Source organism: Pyxicephalus adspersus, chromosome 9, assembly GCF_032062135.1.
Source record: "Pyxicephalus adspersus chromosome 9, UCB_Pads_2.0, whole genome shotgun sequence".
Lineage (NCBI taxonomy): Eukaryota > Metazoa > Chordata > Amphibia > Anura > Pyxicephalidae > Pyxicephalus > Pyxicephalus adspersus.
In genome coordinates this window covers 50,614,611-50,636,203 of record NC_092866.1, presented here as the reverse complement: position 1 = coordinate 50,636,203, position 21,593 = coordinate 50,614,611, and the positions used below count along the sequence as shown (strand labels likewise).

Here is a 21,593-nt window from a genome sequence, read left to right as displayed (position 1 = left end):
ATTGAATGCAATACAAATAGATTTGAATTTCCCGCCCTGCCCCGAGCGGAACGACCACACCCACTAATGTCACCGGGAACTCCCCGGTGAGTCATTGGATGCAGAGGACGCTGGCCGGAGGAAGAAAGAAGACGAGGATCCCGAAGGAAGACGCCGGCGGATCAGGTAAGTGCTTTATTTACTATTTTTTTCCATAGGTTTACCTACCCCAAGTGTGAATCAGGATTACCACTTCCAGCTTCTTTTTTTTACTCGGGGTTACCGTTGGGGAGGTTAATATTGCTTATTTTTTAAATTCACTCCTCTTAGTGGATCTATACATGCAAAAAAAAGGGAGCAGCCATGTTTGTTATACCAGATAGAATAGGTGTATAATAATAAAATGTCCTTTCTGCAATAAAACATATTTATCTGTTTGTGTTTTTTGCAAAGTCCACTGAGCTATGCATTCTCAGGATTGAATGAAGATGACCAAACGTCCAGAACCCGGAAGAGGACCAGTTGAAGATAGCAGCACCTGCTACAGAACTAACACTAAATGAGTTTATTCTTTAAAAAAGTGATCAAGCAGGTAAGTTTATTTATTTGCTGAAGGGATGTTGCCTGTCCCTTCTACAGTAAAACTCCAGTCAAGTCATTTTTTTCATTAACTTTAGTTCTGATTCAATAATTAAAATATAAAAATTCCACATTGAGTAGGTTACAGTATTTGTGTTGTCACTAACTAAAGCTAAATTACCTCCAGTGTTTAAATTTTAACTAGTTGTAAATTTTTTCAAATCAAGGTGTGCATGTTTGTTTATTTCTAAGCTGAGCAGCAGAAGCACATTACTGTGATATTATTTCTGGCTTTCTAGCAACAGAGGAGTTCTGGTCCGTGTGGGACTTTAAATTGGAAAAGGCTTGTGCCAAAGGTGGTTGTGCACGATTTAAATCTTCAGGTAACAATACCAATGGGCCGCCCTTCATCAAGTCTTATATTAGCATATTAGCTCAAAGGAAATCTATCATGAAACAAATGATCGCAGCCTGCCCAATATAGTAATGGTTCCAAGATTTGGTATAGCCACCATCCAGAGATACCCGCAGAGCCATTGTTCTCCCTGCCAGCAGCTCTATGGACACCCCAAATAATTCCTGTTTCTAAATTTTTTAGAAGGCTATACCTGTTTCTGGTGCAAAGAGAAGACCTTTCAAGCCTCATTATACCATGTAGCCACATGATGTAGACTCTAGGGGAAAACTAAGGGGGTTTCTATTGGTGATAGGATCCACATTGATGTTGGACTCCAACAGAGATGACTGGAACTACTAAGATCATCAGAACCAAACAAGAAGGTATCCTTCCCTGACCATAATTGTAACATGGAAAAAGTATCCACTGACCATTGGTGTAGTGAGACACCTCTCTACCACCCACCAATTTATTGGTGATCACAAAATGACAGGGGACTTTTAATGGAGGGATTATTCTTGCTATCTCCCAGCACCCTCTGTACTGCTCCTTTCCTTTACCTCTAGTACCCCTTTTGTAATATCCCTTTTTTAACCTTTTCAGTCACCTGGTATTACTCAGTAAACAACATGCCAACCACAAGCTATTGAGATGAACAGATTTGCTTTGCAGACAGAGGAGGCATAACATGAAACATCTAAATCAAACATCAGTGTCAGGCTAGAAAAAAGTGTCATCATGACCTTGAGCTATAGTAAGTGACACCAAAGGACTATTCTCCAAATTATATTGTTGAGCATATTGATTAACATCTTAGGTACTGTTTCATCAAGTTACTATGTTATGGGTCCAGGAAATTACAGTTTGTTGAATTATGTTGTGTAGAGTTCATTTTTTTATTGCATTGTATCTCTCTCTCTCTCTCTATATATATATATATATATATGTATATATCAATAAAGGTAGTCCTCGGGTTACATACGGGATAGGGACTGTAGGTTTGTTCTTAAGTTGAATTTGTATGTAAGTCGGAACAGGTACATTATTTTATTAAAGGCAATTAGTACAGATGCTTGTCTTAACATATTACTAGGCAGCGTGGTGTCAGATAATGTATCCTCACTGTGAGTTAATCACAAACAAAACAAAAAAACTTTATGGAACCTAGACATTTATTAACTTCTGGAGCAAGCTGTGCTTTGATATGCAAAAAGAAACAACTGCAGAGTTCGTCTTGGTCATTAAAGAGTTACCAGAGCTTGCAGAACAGCAAAAGATTTCCTCTGGAAGTCATGCAAACCGCCCCCTCCCCCCTTCAAGACTCCGTCCTGCACACAAATCAGCAGGGAAGCCCCATTCGTACCCATTCACATCTAGAAGACAACCGAATGTCAGATGTCCTTAACTCATAGACTACCTATATATATATATATATATATATATATAGTATTGATTTTTAGTTTCCCTGTCCTGAATAATAGTTTAATTGTAAATTAAAAAGGGCCCCACAATGGATTTAGTAAAAGCTCACCAAGGCAGGAGAAGTATCATGAATCATCGAATAGATTTCCTAAAAATAATTTTGTATTAGTAATTATTTGTATTGGCAAATGTTTTCAGTCCTAGACCATATCCATTCAACGTTTGTTGTATCACCCAGGTTCTTCTATATTAGTCTATTTCTCCAGTCTTTAAAAGCTTTAATAAATCAGTTTCATTATGTTTTTACAGCATTTGTTGCACCATTACTACAGACTTGTGGTATGACACCAAACCTGCCATGTGATAACCTGCCATATTTTTCCCAAATACTTCCCCAGAGATTTCCTATCTTATGAAATGCTTGAGAAACTCTTGCAAAGAACAAATGTTTAATAGTACAAAGTGTAAACAAAACATGAGTCATGTTGCTGTTCTTAAAGTTAGTGCATGATCTGATGGTCAAAATGTTTTGTTCTGTTTTTGAAAGTAAAAGCTCCATGATAAGCTTGATATGATGTGAGCTGGGAAACTTTTACTGAAGGCATTTTAAAGTTAGAACATAATATATGACCATTTGATCATCAAATCAGGTGCTAACTTTAATAGGGCCAGTATTACTTCTACCTTAAAATTTCCAGTTCTGCTGTAGAAAGGGAAGTGAGGCCTAGCTGGGTGATAAACATTGAGCCAGATGAAATATGTGAAACAGGTGAACAAAAGTGACAACCCAGTCATGCCCTGAAGTCTGATGTAAAGAGACAGAATGTAGTGGACACTCATAGGATGCTGTACAAAACCTCCAAAGACAAATGGTTGAAAACCAGGTCTGTGGGTTGGATGACTAGTCTTAGACACTTGTGGTCTGAAAGCCCACTGAGTACACCGGAACTTGGGACCACTAATTAATTGTGTAGCCTCAAAGCTCTTGGTGGTGTGAAATCTGCTCTAGGGTAGCAAAGAAAGTGTAGTAAGTGTGTAATAGCTTCCTCCTAACCTCACAAATAGCCCTCTGGGCTCATTTTGGGAGTCCACCACTCTCCAGGGATATGACCTTGCATATTCATTATCTTGAGTATTGCTATTTGTTAAGTAATCCACAAAGGCCAGATAATAAAGCAGCTGAAGAATCCAACTGTGGCTAATGTTTTGAAAAAAATCCTTTGGGACGTTTGTAAAGCACAGCTATGTGCATTACCAATTAGCTTGTACATGTGGATGTTTTGGAAGCAAGGGAAGCTGAAGTCCTCCTGTTTGCGATCCCCGGGGCACTAGAGGTGAATTACCATTTAGTGCCCGGGGATCGCAGAGGATTTCCAGGGCTGCATTAAATCCTCCTGTTCACGCAATCCCCGGGCACTAGAGGTTAATTAACATCTAGTGCCCCGGGGATCGCACATTCTTCTCAATGAATGCAGCCACAGCTGCAATCATTGAGAAGATGCCCAGCAAAGGAGAACCTCCTGACATTGTAATATAAGTATCTCTTACAAATGTCACATTTGTTACAGATGCAAATATATCATTTGTAAGAGATACTTATATTACAATGTCAGGAGGTTCTCCTGTGCTGGGCATCTTCTCAATGATTGCAGCTGTGGCTGCATTCATTGCGAAGAGTGTGCAATCCCTGGGGCACTAGAGATTAATTAACCTCTAGTACCGGGGATCGCAGAGGATTTCCAGGGCTGCATAATGCAGCCCTGAAAATCCTTTTGTTCGACGAGAGCTCGACCTCTCGGCAAATCAGAAGGCCATTCTCACTTACATTTTCGGTAAGCAAGAAAGGCCAGATTCACCGCGTGATCAAACTTAATATTCTTGCTCGCTCATCCCTAGTTATAGCCTAATACCCACTTTTGCTCTGTACATTGTGCTACACTAAGTTACACTAAGTATGTTCAGGTTATACAAAGCAAACATGGTTGCTGGTTTGTTGTAGCTGTTGTTGAGTTAATACATTGTGCATCAAGTACCATTGTTTGCTTATAAAAGTTAGAGGAAAATGGAATTACTTGTCTTGTATATATCTATCAGCAAAAATTAACACACTGCGGTATAGACTGCATGTCATAATTGTTTGTGTGTTTCTATTAAATTAGAAGGGAGTCCTAAACTCACTTAATCCACCACCATTATAAATCCACTATTGGAGAAAAACGGTCATTTCCTGTAGCAGTCATTATTAGGAGAGGACATGAAAGCAAGTCTTACCGGATAGAGCTTCCCAACATTTCCAATTCTATCTAAAAAAGATTCTGAAAATGTTGCAAACAAGACAATAACCCTGTGTATCATAAGCAATTGTCTTTTTTTATATATAAAACTTATTTTAACCTTTTTTACTTTGTTTTATCTTGGTATTCCTGATCATCTTCTGTACCTGTTCAGGCAATTTCTGTCTACATATGTGTCAGCAATGACTGCATAAAATTTCTCCGACTGCACTTCCTGATGGTGACAACCATGGATCATGCCTGATGTGTCCTGTAATAGCCAAAATTATTCCCTGTTGCAGTCCTATGTGATATGGTGACAATGTAGGAGCACAAACTTTGGGACAGAACATTACCACCCTTTAATGAAGCCAGGAGATGGACCAGGAGCCTTCATAGCAGGATCACAAGATATTAATTTATTGAAAGCTGCAGATTTTACATTTTTATAATAAGATTAACATGTTAATGAGATTTTAGTGTTTGATATCTTCCTTTTAATAAAGCAGTGCCTTGGTTCTTGTTGGGCACCTCTGTCACTTGGCTGGTTATACTAATTTGCATCTACAGGAATATCCCAACTTGCATCATATGTTCAACTGAGCCTAAGTAAATAATTGCAATTATGTTTAATCACTCCTTGCATGGTATTTTACAGAGGGGTAGAACGAAAAATCCATCAGCTGATGATGCATCAGTATTGTGGTTAGCTATGAGTAATGTGGCCTTGCAGTACACAATTCTTGGGTACAGCTGATATTAGCAATAGTAATAGCAATTATGTCCTTCTTGTATTTATATCAACTTCTTCCAGTAAGTCTGGTTTCCTGTTATTATGTTTTTTTTTGTTGAATGATTTCCTCCCAAACTAGAAACTCTTTCTTTGTTTTCATGGCTCCCAACTGTCAACTGTTAAATGGAACTGTCCAAAATCCATCTGTTCTTCTTTCTTTCTCTCTCTTTTTGGTCTGGGATTTTTACCACAATACAAAAATGTATTATTGAACTACAAAAAGTGGTGTATACAGCACAAAACCTTTCATCTAACCTCCAAATTATTTTCCTTTTAGAAAAACTCTTATAAAGGAAAAGCAGACATTGTAGGAGCACCTGCCATTTAACTGATCATATGTATTATTTGTGATCTGAGTGCCCGGGGATGTGTCAGGATTATGTCCCATGCCTATGTCATTTATCTGCCTCATTCACATCCCATAAAGTTGAGAGGCATATGAATATTTATAAAATTGCTGTTTAAATAGGCCATCAAATTACACTCAGATATAAAGCAAGACAATAAAATTAAATAGAGTAGATAATCATGCAATTAACCAAGATACTGTTTTTTTGCACAAATGAATGCATCCTATAGGCACAACCATATAAACTCTAGCTTCAGAGTGAATTTGGCACATAAATTCCCGAGAGTTAAATTCTATACTTTGTCATCATATTAGGACTTAAACATTTTTGGGAGGCAAGAAAGGGTTTAATATCCTCTTCCATGATCCTGGTGGGGAAGTCCCAGGTCACTCAGTGGTCTTCCCAGACAATGTATATGGAGCAAAAAACTAACCCAACACAAAAACATCACACTTACCTTCAATTCCGCAGATCAGTCAATCCATCTGGAGGTTTCTTCCATCGGGTCCCATGTTGGCCCGGTGTTCGTCTTTGGCCCGGCGCAGAGGAGCGCAAGGCACCGCCATCTTCTCCTCTCTACTTCTTTCTGTCTCACCTGATCTCGCATTGCACAGGAGGGAGATTGGGTAACAGAAATTGGGAAAAAAACTTGCTGATCTCACTGAGCATGCGTGAGATCGGCAATTTTTTCCCTTATAATGAAAGGGCTCCTTTAAGGGCTTACTTTAATTACAAAGGTTGTCTACACTTTTATGTAAAGTAAAAGTTTAGGTAGTCACCGAACTGTTGAGTGTTTGATAGTGAAGCAAGATCTAATCTACATAGCAACAAAAACTGTTAAAAACTGGACATAAGTCATTATTTATTGCAGTTATAATTTTATTACAAGATAGCTAAAGGACAATTTTCTTTTACATCATCCCGTTGACCAGTGTCTCTCCACCAGGGTGCTGTTGAATGCTAGGCTTCCTCGTGCAGTTGTTAGGGGCTCCTTGAGCAATTTGTGCTTTTCAGGTCAGTTACCACTGACACCATTAATCTTTTTGGCTATCTGTAAGGGTAACATTCTTCCAATTAGCTAGAAATGTAGGTGGCATTCTTCCCACTGAACATAACGTTAATCCATGCTGTGGATATAATAATTATAGCAGGGGTTCCCTAAGGACCTGAAAAGTATTTTAAGAGTTTCCCATGTTAGAAAGGTTGAGAAAGGCTGTTTTTTTGGGTAGCCTCCTGCTTGTCCTCTTCTCTTCATACCGGTAGAACAGAACATTCCCTTCCAGCCAGTGCGAAAAGTGATCCTTTTGACCACCAAGTTAGAGGTAATCTGTGGATCTTGTAATTATAGCATGGGTACTTTAGGACCTGAAAGTTAATTTAGGTTGTTCCACCATGTTAAAAAAGTCAAGAAAGTCTGCTATATATATATATATATATATTGGCAGGCTAGATGCCATTTCTCAATAATGTAATCTGAACTACACCTGCTATTTCTAATACAACAAGATATATATAAGATATATATTTCCAATAGGGTTTAATCTTATTCTCCCTAATATTATTATAAAAGTTTGATGTTTGTATACAGGACACCTAAATATATATAAATATATATATATATATATATATATATATAAAATGTAGGGACTGTCATGGTGGCAGATTTTGTAGAAATGCAATGGACTGACAGTTTTACTGATCCACTGGCTTTATTATGTTCCATTGACCTGGAAAAAAGACTTACAGCTAGTATTTTCAGAAATGTCAACTTATATATTTCTAGTTGGAAAGACTTCTTTTATATTAGGTTGTTTTATATATGAATAAGCTCTTGCTTGATTTATATAGGACTTTTGAGGGAACCTATTTTTAATTTTGTAGATATAAATTAAAATGTCAAATTTTTATTATAACATTCATGATTAAAATAAAACAATATTTTAAATAGCTGATATACATCACGCAAAATAACATAGCTGAACAAATCTCAATGGGTATTTTTTTTGACGCATCCATTGGAACTATTGTCTGCTTCCTGGGGAAAAGACGATGAGATATGAGCCAGCCTTCCAACAAAATTTAACAACCCAAAATTTCCTCGCAACATGGAAGAAATGAACATAGCAGTGTGTGAAGAGGAGAGAAACACACGGCACCAAACAGATAGATAGTATATTGTGTTGACTATGCAAAAATGGCACGGGATCTTAATGAATGAAAGCCAGCACAGAAATTTATTAAATTGTGTTGTTTGGTGTAATGTAGCATGCTGACACCAAAAAACACAATTTATTCAAAGACAGGCCTAAAAAGTCCCTGATAAAAAAAGAAAAACCCTATTCCTTTATAAAAAAAAGCCTCATAGAAAACATATGGAGATGAGGCATTGATTAATACTCATATAAGAAGGAGTGACAATATATTATTTATATTTGAATAAGTTTGATCCACATTCATTTAGTCTACTGCCATCCCTATTATGTTCTATGAAGAGAGGAGCAGAAGCTGGAAGCTTTCTATTACAGGGACTACAATATTGCCATTAGTGCTTGGACATCTAGTGATCCAGCAAGGCTGACATGGGACATCTGTACGGATTCTAGATTTTTATCCGAGACAATCATGAATGAATGATTATAGCAGAGGTTATCGTGACAATCATTCATTGTCTTGCATGACCTATTTTTATCATTTGTGAAGTTTAACTTTATAATGTCAGCTGCCTGTAACACACACACATTTTACAATAGTAAGAAAACAGCCAACACCAAGATCTTTTTTTATATGTGATTAATTGGAAAGTTCATTCATCTTTTCACATATCAATCTTTAATAATGTGCATTTAATGCATCAGTTAGGATTGCAGGTTGGCTAGTATTGTTTAAGCAATAAAAATTTGCTTAGTGTCCTCACTTTATGCTTATTCTTCAAAATAATATTATTTAAAAAAACTATGCAGTTTCCCCTTAGACTTTTAATCCTTGCTTTATATCTGCTTATATCTGTATGGGCTTTTAGACTTTTAGCTTTCCTTAAATTGCTGAATTCCTGAACGCCATCCATCTGTGAAGGTTCCTAGAAAATGTGAGAATGTTAGGAATGAGAACTCATATGGGAAGACACTTACGTCCATTGTAAGAGTTTCTTTTCACAGTATTAGAGCTGCTCTGTATTCCGCAGGATCTCTCTGGAAGGGGTGTAACATCACCCTCACCTAAGTGACATAGACAGCAGATGGGGTTAAATAAGAATAAAAGCTTTTTCATATACTGACTGCACCTGATTTTTATAATGGGAGGAGGCCTTAACATTATTATAACTTCATACACCTTGCATTTTACTGCAATATCCGCTGGTACAAAACTGAGTCAGCACAATGTGATCTGATGTCTGACTGCTAAAACAGTTGGATTTCATTTCTTTATCGTCCTCATTCTGCACCAGAAAGATTTCATTTGTATTCCAATACCCTGTGGTGACATTTAATCTGGTGAACCAACATATTGAGCCTCTGCAATGGAAATAGCAATTTTCACAGCATGGATGAAGTAGCTCTTTACGGTTGATTATATTTTCCATTCTTATACATTCACTGTACAATCAGGAAAGGTTCTATTATTGTAGCCATACTTCTATCAGCTTCAGTTTGAATTTCTTCCTGTCCAAGCAGCTAACCATGATCACAGGGCACATTCCTTCCGGTCAGATTTTCATACCTCTGTCTAAAAATAACCAGCTTATGCATGCACACCTTAAGCCAGAACCACTGTCAAGGTCAAGGCTATGACCGCTGGCAAAGTCTCATTTGCTTTATAACTCATTCAACCAGTCATTGGCCCTGCACAGCTTTATAGAACCACAAAGGGCCCTCTATACTTCACAGTTAAACTTGTTTATTGGCAATGTGATTTTATAACCTGGTATAGACTGCTGATTGGGTATGTAAAGATTTTAGCATAAAAGTTAATAGCGTTTGTGGATGTGTATACATCAATATTTATTGATTCATTTTAAAATAATATATTTTCATTTTATGGAATACAGTTTTGACGTGGAGGGTAATTTATGGTGCTTTAAAAGTGAGTTCCTTTAAAAGCAAAAAAAAAAGTAGAGCGAGATAAAGGAGGGAGAGAAAAGCAGAAGGGTTGATATTCCTCGGCAAATTGCTTTATTATATAGAAGGTAATACTCACATGATGCAGGGTTGTTGTAAATGACAGCTTAGCTTACCTAAGGAGATGGGCAACATTAGGTTGTTAGGGAACCCCTGCTATGATTAATATATCCACAGCTCACATTATAATAGCTTGCTGATTATTGGGAAGAACGCCTCTGACATTGGTGGCCAGTGGGAAGAAGATAATATTGAATATTGATATTCCCTTATCCTCTCATTAAACTTTTCCGCCCCCCTAAAGAGGGTAATTAGTACAAAAAGGAGAGAAAAACAGAAAGTGTTCTTTTTTGCGGCACTTTAAATTTATATTAGGTATAAATAACGTACATCAAAATAATGAAATAGGATGTGTAATACAGCTAGAAAAGTAGTTTTGGTCCATCCATTGACTTCAAACAGGCTAGATCAGTGTTTCTCTATTTTTTTTTAACATGGGGGAACCCTTGAAGAAAACGTTAGGGAAAAAAGTTGTAAGGGAACCCCTGCTATAATTACTATATCCACAGCTCACATTATAATAGCTTGGTGATCATTGGGAAAAACGCCTCTTACACTGGTGGCCAGTGGAAAGAAGAGCCAAATAGATAGCCATATAGCCAAAAAGATCATTGGTGTCAGTGATAACTAACCTGGAAGGTACATTCTACTCAAGAAACCCCTAGCTACCTCCTTGAACCCACGGACCCTAGGTTAAGAAACACTGGGCTAGATATTGTTGATCATCATACAGCCAGGAAGTGATACAGCTGCTCTTTGGGATTGTATTGATTTATGTTGCTCATCTTTTATAAATGTGCATAAATTTATATATTGCCTGGATCAGCAGATGAGCTGTATATTCCTCCTAGATTGTAAGCTCTTCAGGAAAGAATCTTCTCCTCCTCCTGTGCCACTGTCTGTCTGGCATTTCAAAACCCCTATTTAATGTACAACGCTGTGTAATATGTGGGAGCTATATAAATCCTGTTTACTACTAAGTTAGTAATTAGTAATAATAACATTAAATGTAAAACTGGATATTATTATTAATAAAAACTGGATATGACTATGAACTTTGTATTAATACAAGATAACACTGGGGAACGCATTTTTTGTTGAGTTAGATCTTACACTTGTTTTTTACTCATTTTAGGGTGGTGAATTCAGAAATTATCCCAGTCTTTTGCTATCACATCCAGTTTTTATGATACAGGGTACCCTCCATTTTGGTCAAAAAACATACAAATTTTACATACAGTGAAAAAGTAATGAAATAATAACTTGAATGTACTGTTTATTTACATTTCTTTTGTTCATACAAAGGATTTATTATTTTTTACAGTAAAACATTTGAAAATTGATCGGGTAAGCAGTTTACGCCTATAGCTTTTCCTGGAGTGTTCAGTGTTAGGACAATCCCGCTGAATGCTCCAACAATAGTCAGCCATCATATTGTACATCCCATCTACCCTGATACCGTCTTTCCATGACCTTCAAATCTTGGTGGAATCGTTCACTTTGCTCATCACTGACTGCACCAAGGTCTTCCACGAAGTTAGAAAGATGGCTATGCAGAAAATGCACCTTGATGCTCATATTGCAACCAAGCATTATGGCAATATACAAAGCCACTGTCAGTTCTAAAGTACTGCAGAAATGCAATTTCTCTCGTTTGAAAGTACGATACCTTCGTTCCATTTTCAAGTAAGTTTATCTCACTCAGTCTTTGATGCTAGGAGTTCTGAAGCCTTTTTTGATAGTCCCAAATCATGTGCCAAATCACTCAACTCATGCTGATCAAATCCCTTACGAACAGAGTAATCTTCAATTTTCACACTCTTCATCATTGTTGTCACCTAGTTATGTTCTTCACCACCATATTATGTTCTTCAAGAGAGGGGAGTGTAACGAAAACCGGCACTGGGATTTCATCTGAATGAGCCACTGGGCGTATAGCCGATGGTAGACTAGGATACTCTATGTTACTTTTATTTTTTCTTGTTTTATCCTTAAGTTTTCACTATACAAAAGTAACAGTCACTGTCTCTCGCCAAACCATAGGTATACCAAATGGCATCTTATCACATGTTCCCTTTGTCCACATCCGTAAACCATCGACACACTGTTTGCACACCTTATGAAGGACCTAAGAGTTATCTTGATCACCAAGTTTAACTTTGAAATATGCCAAATAGGCTTGCTCTACGAATGTGCTGATGTTCGCCCTTTGACTGGGAATGTTGAAACTGCCACAGATATAACAAAATGAATCAGGGTTGTTTAGGCACTTACGACAAGAAACAGCAGAGCCAGACATCATCTGAAAGAAAGGAAATACGCGTGTAAGTAGAAAAATACATTTTGCTTATTTACTACGTAGAGCAGTGCACAATCTCTGCTTGCATGTAAATGAATAGCCTATACAAATCCACACTACAGTAATCACATTAATATAAGCAGTAGAGAAAAAACCTGATGTGATAGAAGAAAACTAACTGCACTTTCAGAATCAGCATACCTATTTTAGTGTAATAAGCTTAAAAATTAAAGTCAACAAAAAATTTGATCAAAATTGTTCCCCAGTGTAATATAATATAATAATAATATAAAATTAATAATCTGGAGGTTAACATAAAATACATAAAATATTAGAGGGTTTTCATATATATCTATATTCAGCAGCAGGTCATCTTTGTCAAAAACATTTTACCAACATATACAAACCAATAGCACTACATCAAGCAACATTTAGTTCGAGAACATTGTTAAAATTCCAGACGCACTTTATAAACCATTTTTCAAGTATTTTGATGGCAGCTAACACTTAGGGATAAACAAAGCTAAGCAGATCCATTTGCCTGAAATGTTGTTTTGTCAATTAGGATATTTCATTGAAGTCAATTGGGAAGGTGAAAATCAAGTAATCTCAATAGTACAATACACCTAAGGGTGACTAAGGGTTTTTTTTTTTGAAAATAATTTTTATTGAGATATTCCAAGGTTTACATAACAATAAAATGGCATGTTACACAATGCACGAAAAACCATCATGAAAATATTGTCCTGAGAATATACAAGACAAATACACAAACACATTAGGATAATGCAATCATGAAATAGTAAAATAAAGAGAAACCCCAGTATCTCAGGTTTTTTTTTATATATTTGCAGAAGGAAAAGAAGAAAAAAAGGAAAGAAAAGGAATAGAAAGGAGGGTGTGTGGTGGTGGGGTGTCCCGACTTAATGGGCCTGATTTAATAAAGCTCTCCAAGGCTGGAGAGGATACACTTTCATCAGTGAAGCTGGGTGTTCCAACAAACCTATAATAAATCTAGTCCAGGATTCCAAACATTTGCTAGCAAATAGCAAATGTCTTTGAAAAATAATCCATTATAGGTTTGATGGATCACTCAAGTTCACAGGTGAAATTGTATCCTCTCAAGCCTTGGAGAGCTTTATTAAAACAGGCCCAATGTGTTAGTTCGGTCTTTACAATTAAACACAATGGACCTGATTTATGAAAGCTCTCCAAGGCTGGAGAGAATACACTTTCATGAGTGCAGCTGGGTGATACAGCAAACCTGGAATGCATCTGGTCCAGGATTGAAAACATTTACTTACAAATAGCTTGACTTTTAGGAAATCCATTACAGATTTGCTGGATTACCCAGCTTCACTCATGAAAGTGTATTCTCTCCAGCCTTGGAGAACTTTAATAAATCAGGGCCAATAGCTCACTCTTCACAAGAAGAGTCACCAGCCAATCTACCATACTCTGCACAAGTACTAAACTGAACCCAGTAATACCAGGTCTGGATAAATTTATCGGTCTGATCCGTCCCGGCTGTCATCGTGTCTTCCATACGGTTAACATCTGCCACCCTCCTTAGCCAGTGCCCAAGGGTTGGCGGTTTTCACACTTGTCTAAGGCTTCTTTTACTTCTCTCAATATGCATTTATTTTTTCCCCTAAATTATAATGATGAAACATTTGCAAGTAAAATAAACATAAACAGTACACAAATAATCAAACCCATGCAAAAAAAGTAATTTACATTTCATTGGTGCAAAAGTGATAAATTCACAGCAAAACATATCTAACTCATCCAATGTATTGTCAATGCTATGGGGTCAGTGTGCACTGTTGGCTGTGGTCAGGGTAGACATTGGTGATATCTTACTTTGTTCTAAAGCAGATATATTATATAGCCATTGACCTGTACTCAGGCAGAGGCAATAGTGATGTCTATACTCTCTTGTAATGATTGTCAGAGAATTTCACAAGCAGAGAAGCCCATTAAACTGTTTTCTGAGTAAACATAGTTTTTTGGACCTCACACCTACCTAGAGCATCAATGGACAGCTGGAGATTCAATTTAATCAACTGAAAAGATGTCAAACGCAGATGGGATGTGTGTATTACAGCTGTGGCAGGTCTTCACACGTTGTCTACATCCAAATGGCCTCGGCTGGCCTGGACAAACGTGTACTTTCATGTAGATCTTTACAATGGGGGGGTATAGAAGAACTCGGGTCTAAATGCTGCAGTTCCAGATTTTTAAATATCAACTGTAAATAATGTCATCTTATTTTCTCTAAAAACTGATAAGCAAATGTTCTCTTTGCTATCAGTTAGGTTTTGCTACTAAAAGTTTGGTTCAAAGTGTAACTAAAGTTCGAAAATGAAAACTTGCCACTAGGCAAGTTCTTTAAAACAAAAAGAAGTGATGTCCCTTCTGCAATAAAATAAATGTACTTGTCTGATTTTGCAGTCATCCCAGTCCCAGCTTTTATGGGTGTCTGATCTTGAATGACCAGGTTGCGATGATGTAGCTCCCATATATGTGCCCAGGATTTTATTATGAACCGGCAGCCCTAGTGGATGGCAGTATGCCTGGTATATCCCAGCCTCCTTTGCTGAGCAGAACATACACAGTTTAGTGTTTAATAAAATCCTGTCTTCCCACATTGTTTAATAGCAGAACTATAATTCTGCTTTAAATTAGCTAAATATGTTATAGGTGTTGATCAAATCTTATAGTTTATTGATTGCAAAAATCACTTGCGAGTATGCTGCAGAATGGGACCTGTGCTCCTTGTGTGGAAGCAGTGGTCTCTCTGCAGAGGTTTGACGCCCCTCTGCTATATAAGGCTTCTGCAAAGGAACCACTGCTTACACACAGTTTTATGAAGCATGCTAGAAGGGCACAGATGTCTTTTTCAGAATTTTTGGGAATCCCAGTGCATTGTTACATATTGGTATTGGCCAGAAATATTGTGAGGGAGGTATTATTATAATTAATAAACAGGATTTTTATAGCGCCAACATATTACACAGCCCTGTACAATAAATAGAGGTTGCAAATGACAGACGAATACAGACAGTAACACAGGAGGAGCGGACCCTGCCCCGAAGAGCTTACAATCTAGGAGATATGAATGGTGAAGCAGGAAGTTTTCCATGATATAGCTCCATAGAGTTTGGAGCACTATGGATGCTGGATAGAACAGCTAACTGAACAGGAAAGCATCATAAAGACACAAAAAATGTTAATTTTAAAGTCCACCTGTGAAGGTAAAATTATGAGAGCTGCCATTACTGAATTTATTTCAAAGGTGCTGACTCCAGGCCTGTCATTCTGATCCTGGCTTCTCTACCAAATCACTGACCTTTACAGAATCCAAACTAGCTGAGTAATTTCACTAACACTTGTTTTATTTATAATACATTGTACAATAAATATGTTTGCATGTGATACATTTCATACACAACACTTGGATTTGTTTAATGTTTCAACTCCTGGGATGAAAAATAACATGCACAGCTGCAAAACATTAAGTAGCAAGAATTACATTTGTAACAATGTTTTAAACACTGGGATTGAGAAGTACAGCTGCAGAATATTAGATATCAAGAAGTTCTTAATATTTAAATGTATTTGTTTCTAAAGAACAATTGAATTACTTTGTAGACCACATTCTCCTCAAGTCTGACACCCAGTGGTAAGAAAAGCACACTGCAGAAATACTGTGAAACAGAAATATTGTTGTGAGCAGCTAATAAAAATACCATTTGGTTTTTAGGAAAATTACACTGTGTTTGTGAGTTACATAATTTTAATTTGGAAATGTTATATATATAACATATAATATACCAAGAATACATATATTTGATTTTGCATTTAATACATGACAAAGGATTTGCAGAACAGTTGGTTAAAGCAGAACTAAACTGAAAATTAAAAAAAAATTAAGCTTACCTTTAATCCTGCAGATCCCTGGATGGTGCTATATCCCTCGATCCGGTCCCGTGTCATCCTAGAATTCCTTTTTTGTCCCTGATTCCATGAGGCAATCCGATGTTCCCTGGATCAACAGTCTCTGTTATCTTTACTTTAAAACTTTAATCCCCAGTTATATTCTGTGCTTCTAGAAATCATTCAGCTTTTTCTTAAAGCAATCTATAGTAGTTGCTGAAACTACGTCCTGAGGAAGCCTGTTCCACATTTTAGGATATTGAACATTGACTGCAGCCTTTATAATAAATGTTCTTTATAACTGAAGTCCTGAAGGATGGCGGCACCCTTTATTGCATTGATCTGAGGTTTAGCAGAAAGTACCATCACATCTAGTAGAGGTCCAGGAGATCATTGAGACAAAATGCCTAACTTATTGAAACACTGATTTAGAGTTTACTTACAATTTTTAAGTTGAGTTGAGCTTTAAGATAAATTAAATGGCCATTCCGGGCTGAACTTAGCAGGCAAGCATTAGTCGTTAGAAAATGTTTTCATTTGTATGGATGTTTTTTAAAGAGTATTGAAAATCATAGGACACTTGTTGGCCATACCTGGTGCTATGTATGCATGTACCTTAAACTATGCAACATTTATGCCTTAAGTTCCATAACTGTTCATCAACCCATTCAGATAGAACTAGGTTCATTTTTAAAAATGGGCAGATTGCAATACCTGTTCTCTCCTGTGGTTGTGCTGTAGAACAGCGGTCACCAACCGGAGATTCATGAAAAACTTTTGGTGGTCCGCAGCTCAGGCCAGTGCACCCCCCCAGGGGTCAGGAGAAGGACCCGCTGGCAGGGTGCACAGGCCAGATCCACGGACCATGTCTCCGATACAAATCACAGGATCAGAGCAGTGGGGGGGGGGGGGTTGTGTCTCTATACACAACCTGCCCACTCTCCTATTGCAGGCTCAGACCTGCGATGGGAGAGTGGGCAGGTTCTGGCATCATGACATCACTCTGGGGAAAGTTTCTTCCCCTTTGAGTGACACACGGCTCCCCCTGCATGCGCGGTCCAGAGTGCGTGAAATTAGTGGTCCATGATGTCCAAAAGGTTTGGAAACAAAGCAATATTGGCTATCTAGTCTAAGCAGTAATTAATACAATAGCTTAACGTAATCACACAAAATACAATTGTCCCCAAACTAACGCGTTTCGCCGTTGATGGAAACATTCCTGAGGGATTTTGGTCCATATTGACATGATACCGGTAATATCACGCAGTTGCTGCACATTTGTCGGCTGCATAATTATGATAGGAATCCCCCATTCCACCTCACCACAGAAGTGCCTTATGGAACTGAGATCTGGTGAATGTTGAGGTCATCTGAATACAAGATACCCATTGTCTCATTGTCATGTTCAAGAAACCAGTTTGGGATTATTTGAATTTTGTGACATGGCGCATTACACGTATGAGTGCACTGCGGTCATAAAGGAATGGACATAGTCAGCAACAATACTAAGGCACACAGTGGCATTTAAATTAATCTCAATTGGTAATAAGGGGCCCAAAGGGTACTAAGAAAAAATCTCCCACACCAATTATACCACCACCAACCTGAACCAGGCTGATACCAGGCAGAAACTTTCATGCGTTTGATGCCAATTTCTGACTACCATCTAAATTTTGCAGCAGATAAAAAAATTACACTTACCTTTAATCCTGCAGGTCCCTCAATGGTGCTGGTCTTTCCCACAATCTGGTCCCACATTGTCCTGGGATTCCTCAGTGGAAGCACTGGGCACTGCCATCTTCGGTCTTCACTTCCATCCTTTTTTTTTTTGTCACCCGATCTTGCACTGCGTAGATCCAAGGTCAGGCGAAGTAGGGGAAAAACACTGCGCATGCATGAGATCGGCATCTTTTTCCTCAAGGAGAAAAATATCCCTTCTGCACATGCCCAAGAACAAGTCATATGCACAAGGAGCAGCATACATATCCCAGGAGTGTCTGTGCTCCCATTAAGTCTTGATCACCGTGGCCGATACCCATATTTTCTTCCTTTATTCTGGTGGAAACCGTAATGTTTCGAATATCACTTCCAATGACAAAGGTCATCAGGACAAACAGAGGGAGGGCATCTACCTATCAGAGACACAGAGAACCATACAAAAACTGTCAGGGGTTCTTAGTCATCTAAAACTATAAAAGAAAGGTTTAGCTGTGCATAAGCCATATTTTTAAATTTTTAGGACAGAGTATGGAACTGGTAAATTTCTATTGGTGTTTTATAGCTGTATGTGGTCCCAAATGGAGAGATTCCCCTGATCTGTTCATCCTGCTGATCTCTGCCACTGGGAAAATAGGTAATGGAAAATCCATTTCTATATATTAGGAAAGTAAAAAGCACCCCTAGCAGTCTGACGATTCTTCTTTTTGACATTCTAGGTTGTATGTCCTTGGCATTCATAATTACAATGCTACCAGTCCTTTATTGTAGCAGATGACATGAGAGCCTACAACTGCAGAAGGATCGCCTTAGGTAAGAAGCTGCAAGGGGCCAATCTTATGGGAGGAGAAGCCTGCGGGAGTTGGAGGATAAGGCATGAAAAAGTGATTTTTCTAGCTCCCTATACAAGATAACTTTTAACCCTTGCCTCACTACAAAGTGTGTGTTTTTCCTTAATAGACTAAAGTTAAGTTTAACTTTAGTAGTTCAATTTATTTATTCTTTTCTTATCACTTTTTTTAGTATGATTATTTAAAGCGTACCTAAACTCACAATTTTCAGTTTACATAAGGTAAAACTTCTGTTCATTTATTTTTTTTTTTTAAGTTCATCACCAAGGGTGCAGCACCACCCCCTAATTCACCTAGGCGATCGTGAAGGAATGGGAGCACAAAGTTTTTCGGGATACCTACGTCACGCAGCCCAGGAGCCTCTTGGGTGATCCTTCTGTGCATGTCTGAGCATCTCAGGAGCCTTTTTGTGAAAAGGAAAAAAAGTTGCTGGTAAGTTGGGAAGTTTTTTCCCCATCTACGTCACCCGATTTCACGCCTTGGGTGGGTGATGTAGGATGAAGAAACAGGAAGAAAAGGCGAAGATGGCGGCGCCCAGAACGCCGGCCCGAAGACAGATGCTGGGACAACGTGGGACCCGATGGAAGAGACCTCCAGACCGATCGACTGCACTGCAGGAATAAAGGTACGTGAATTTTTTTTCGATTTGGGGGACTTTTGAGTTTAGTTCCTCTTTAGGCTTACAATAGGATTTAAACAAAACATTTCCATCCTGATTTTGTCATTGCACCAATTTGATAGCTCAATCATTATCATGTAGATACAGCACTGCAGCTATGTTTTAAATCCACCATTAGATGTCGCTGTGTCGCAGTCCTCCAAAGCTGCAATACCGCCTTTCGCCTTTAGATGACTCCCTTCCAAATCAGTACACCTAAGCAAGCCAGTCAGACTGGTTTCTTTCTTGCGGTCGCCATTTTCTGCGACGTCCTGTCTGGGCTGCAGAAGGTGGAGGAGAGGAGGGAGCTCCTAGTGTGAGCGAGAGCACGGAGAGGACGAGTAAAGGCGCACGGGTAGCTGCAGAAATGATGGCCACTGGGGAAGGCACCTCTGACCAGGTGAGGACCGCCAGGGGAGGGCGGGGGAGACGAGCGTGCTGTAGGCCGCAATGCCGTGTGGAGGAGGCGAGCGCTTGAGCTGGGCCGTGTGTTTTGTTTCTATGGAGCTTTTCGCCCGCTATAGGGGTGATAACATACGGGAGGTATCTGGGAATGGGCCGGGGTTGTAATATATACATAACCGGAGCTCTCCCCGTCACCTGACCCGGTCTCCTCACAAGCCGACGTCACGTGACCAGGCTTCTCCAGGGCTGCAGGCCATTAATGGCTTACTGGGTAGGAGGCGGCCTGAGAGCATGATCTCCCTTCTACAGTATAATAATCTAAACCCAGGCACACAATAACATTGCACAATGCCATTCATTGATTCTGGAGGATGTGTTCATTCATGAGCCCTTTATTATTAAACAGTATTTATATAGTGTGCCAACATATTACCCAGTGCTGTACATTAAATAGGGGTTGCAAATGACAGACCGATCCAGATAGTGACACAGGAGGAGGAGAGGACCCTGTCCCGAAGAGCTTACAATCTAGGAGGTTGGGGAAGTATCTCACAATAGGAGGGGAGATATGTAATGGTGGGAAGTAGTGACGGTTTCAAGAGACAGAAGATGGCTAGGCAAGTGTGAAAAAATGAATTTTTAGTGGTCTTAAATGAGCAGAAAGTTGGAGCAAGCGGAATAGGACGAGCAAGACCATTCCAGAGAGTAGGGGCAGCTCTAGAGAAGTCTTGTATCCGTGCGTGTGATGAGGTTATGAGTGAGGAAGTCATTAGTAGGTCATTGGAGAAGCGAGGAGAGCGGCTGGGGGAGTACTTTTTTTACTAGGTCAGAAAGGTAAGTGGGAAAAGTGCTGTGGAGAGATTTGAAGGCAAAGCACAGGAGCTTGAATTTGATTCTAAGGTGAAATGGAAGCCAATGAAGAGATCTGCAAAGAGATGCAGCGGAAGAGGAGAGAAGGATGGATGAGTCTGGCTGCTGCATTCATAATAGATTGTAGAGGAGAGAGTCGGGTTAGTGGAATACCAGAGAGGAAGATGTTACAGTAGTCTGGACGAGAGATAACAGTGTGTACAAAGAGTTTAGTGGTCTCTCGGGACAGGTAGGGGCAGATTTTGGAGATGTTGCGCAGGTGAAAGTGACAGGGCCTGGAAATATTCTGAATATGGGGGTAAATGAGAGGGCAGAATGGAAGGTGACGCCAAGACAACGTGCTGGAGGGGAGGGCCGAATAACAGTGTTGTTACCCATTAGGAATATGTCAGGGGGAGATTTGGAATGGGCGGGGGGGAATTGAGAGTTCTTTATAACTTCCTGTCATAAAGTGACAACATTTAATGTACTATAGGAGCTTTCTGTAAAAGTACTGTGCTCAATGCCTGCTTATTCTTATAACTTATTATGGATGGCATGCTGTTGATGTTTCCATTTACTGATTTGCTACTTCTTAACACTTGCTCACTGATATTCAACAAAACTGCTCTGTTGTCACCCTTGTAAGTCTGCTGCTGTATGTGTGTAGTCTCCCCATTGCCCCACATGACTGGAGAGTCATGCTCATATTTTACCTTTCCTGTTTCCTTCTGCTATTAACATGCTAATGATATCACTAGGAGTGTGAAGCTGGGATTCCTGGGTTTCCTTGCCAACCAAAGCTGTGCATGCTCACAGGGCGATCAAGCAGGTAAGGCTACGTTCACACATGCAATAATAGTCATTGGAAACTAACAATTTAGGACTGATGGGGTCCTTCTCCTGAC

General features: G+C 38.9%; 1 protein-coding gene across 1 annotated transcript in view; it reads left to right on the top strand.

The window, feature by feature from the left end:
• The first annotated feature begins 19,667 nt into the window (after positions 1-19,667).
• Positions 19,668-21,593, top strand: part of CSTF3 (cleavage stimulation factor subunit 3) — a 41,661-nt gene continuing 39,735 nt past the window's right edge. Inside the window, exon 1 of the mRNA XM_072421885.1 lies at positions 19,668-19,831. Coding sequence (XP_072277986.1) covers positions 19,799-19,831 — 33 coding nt within the window. The 5' untranslated portion in view covers positions 19,668-19,798. The remainder of the gene's footprint in view (positions 19,832-21,593) is intronic.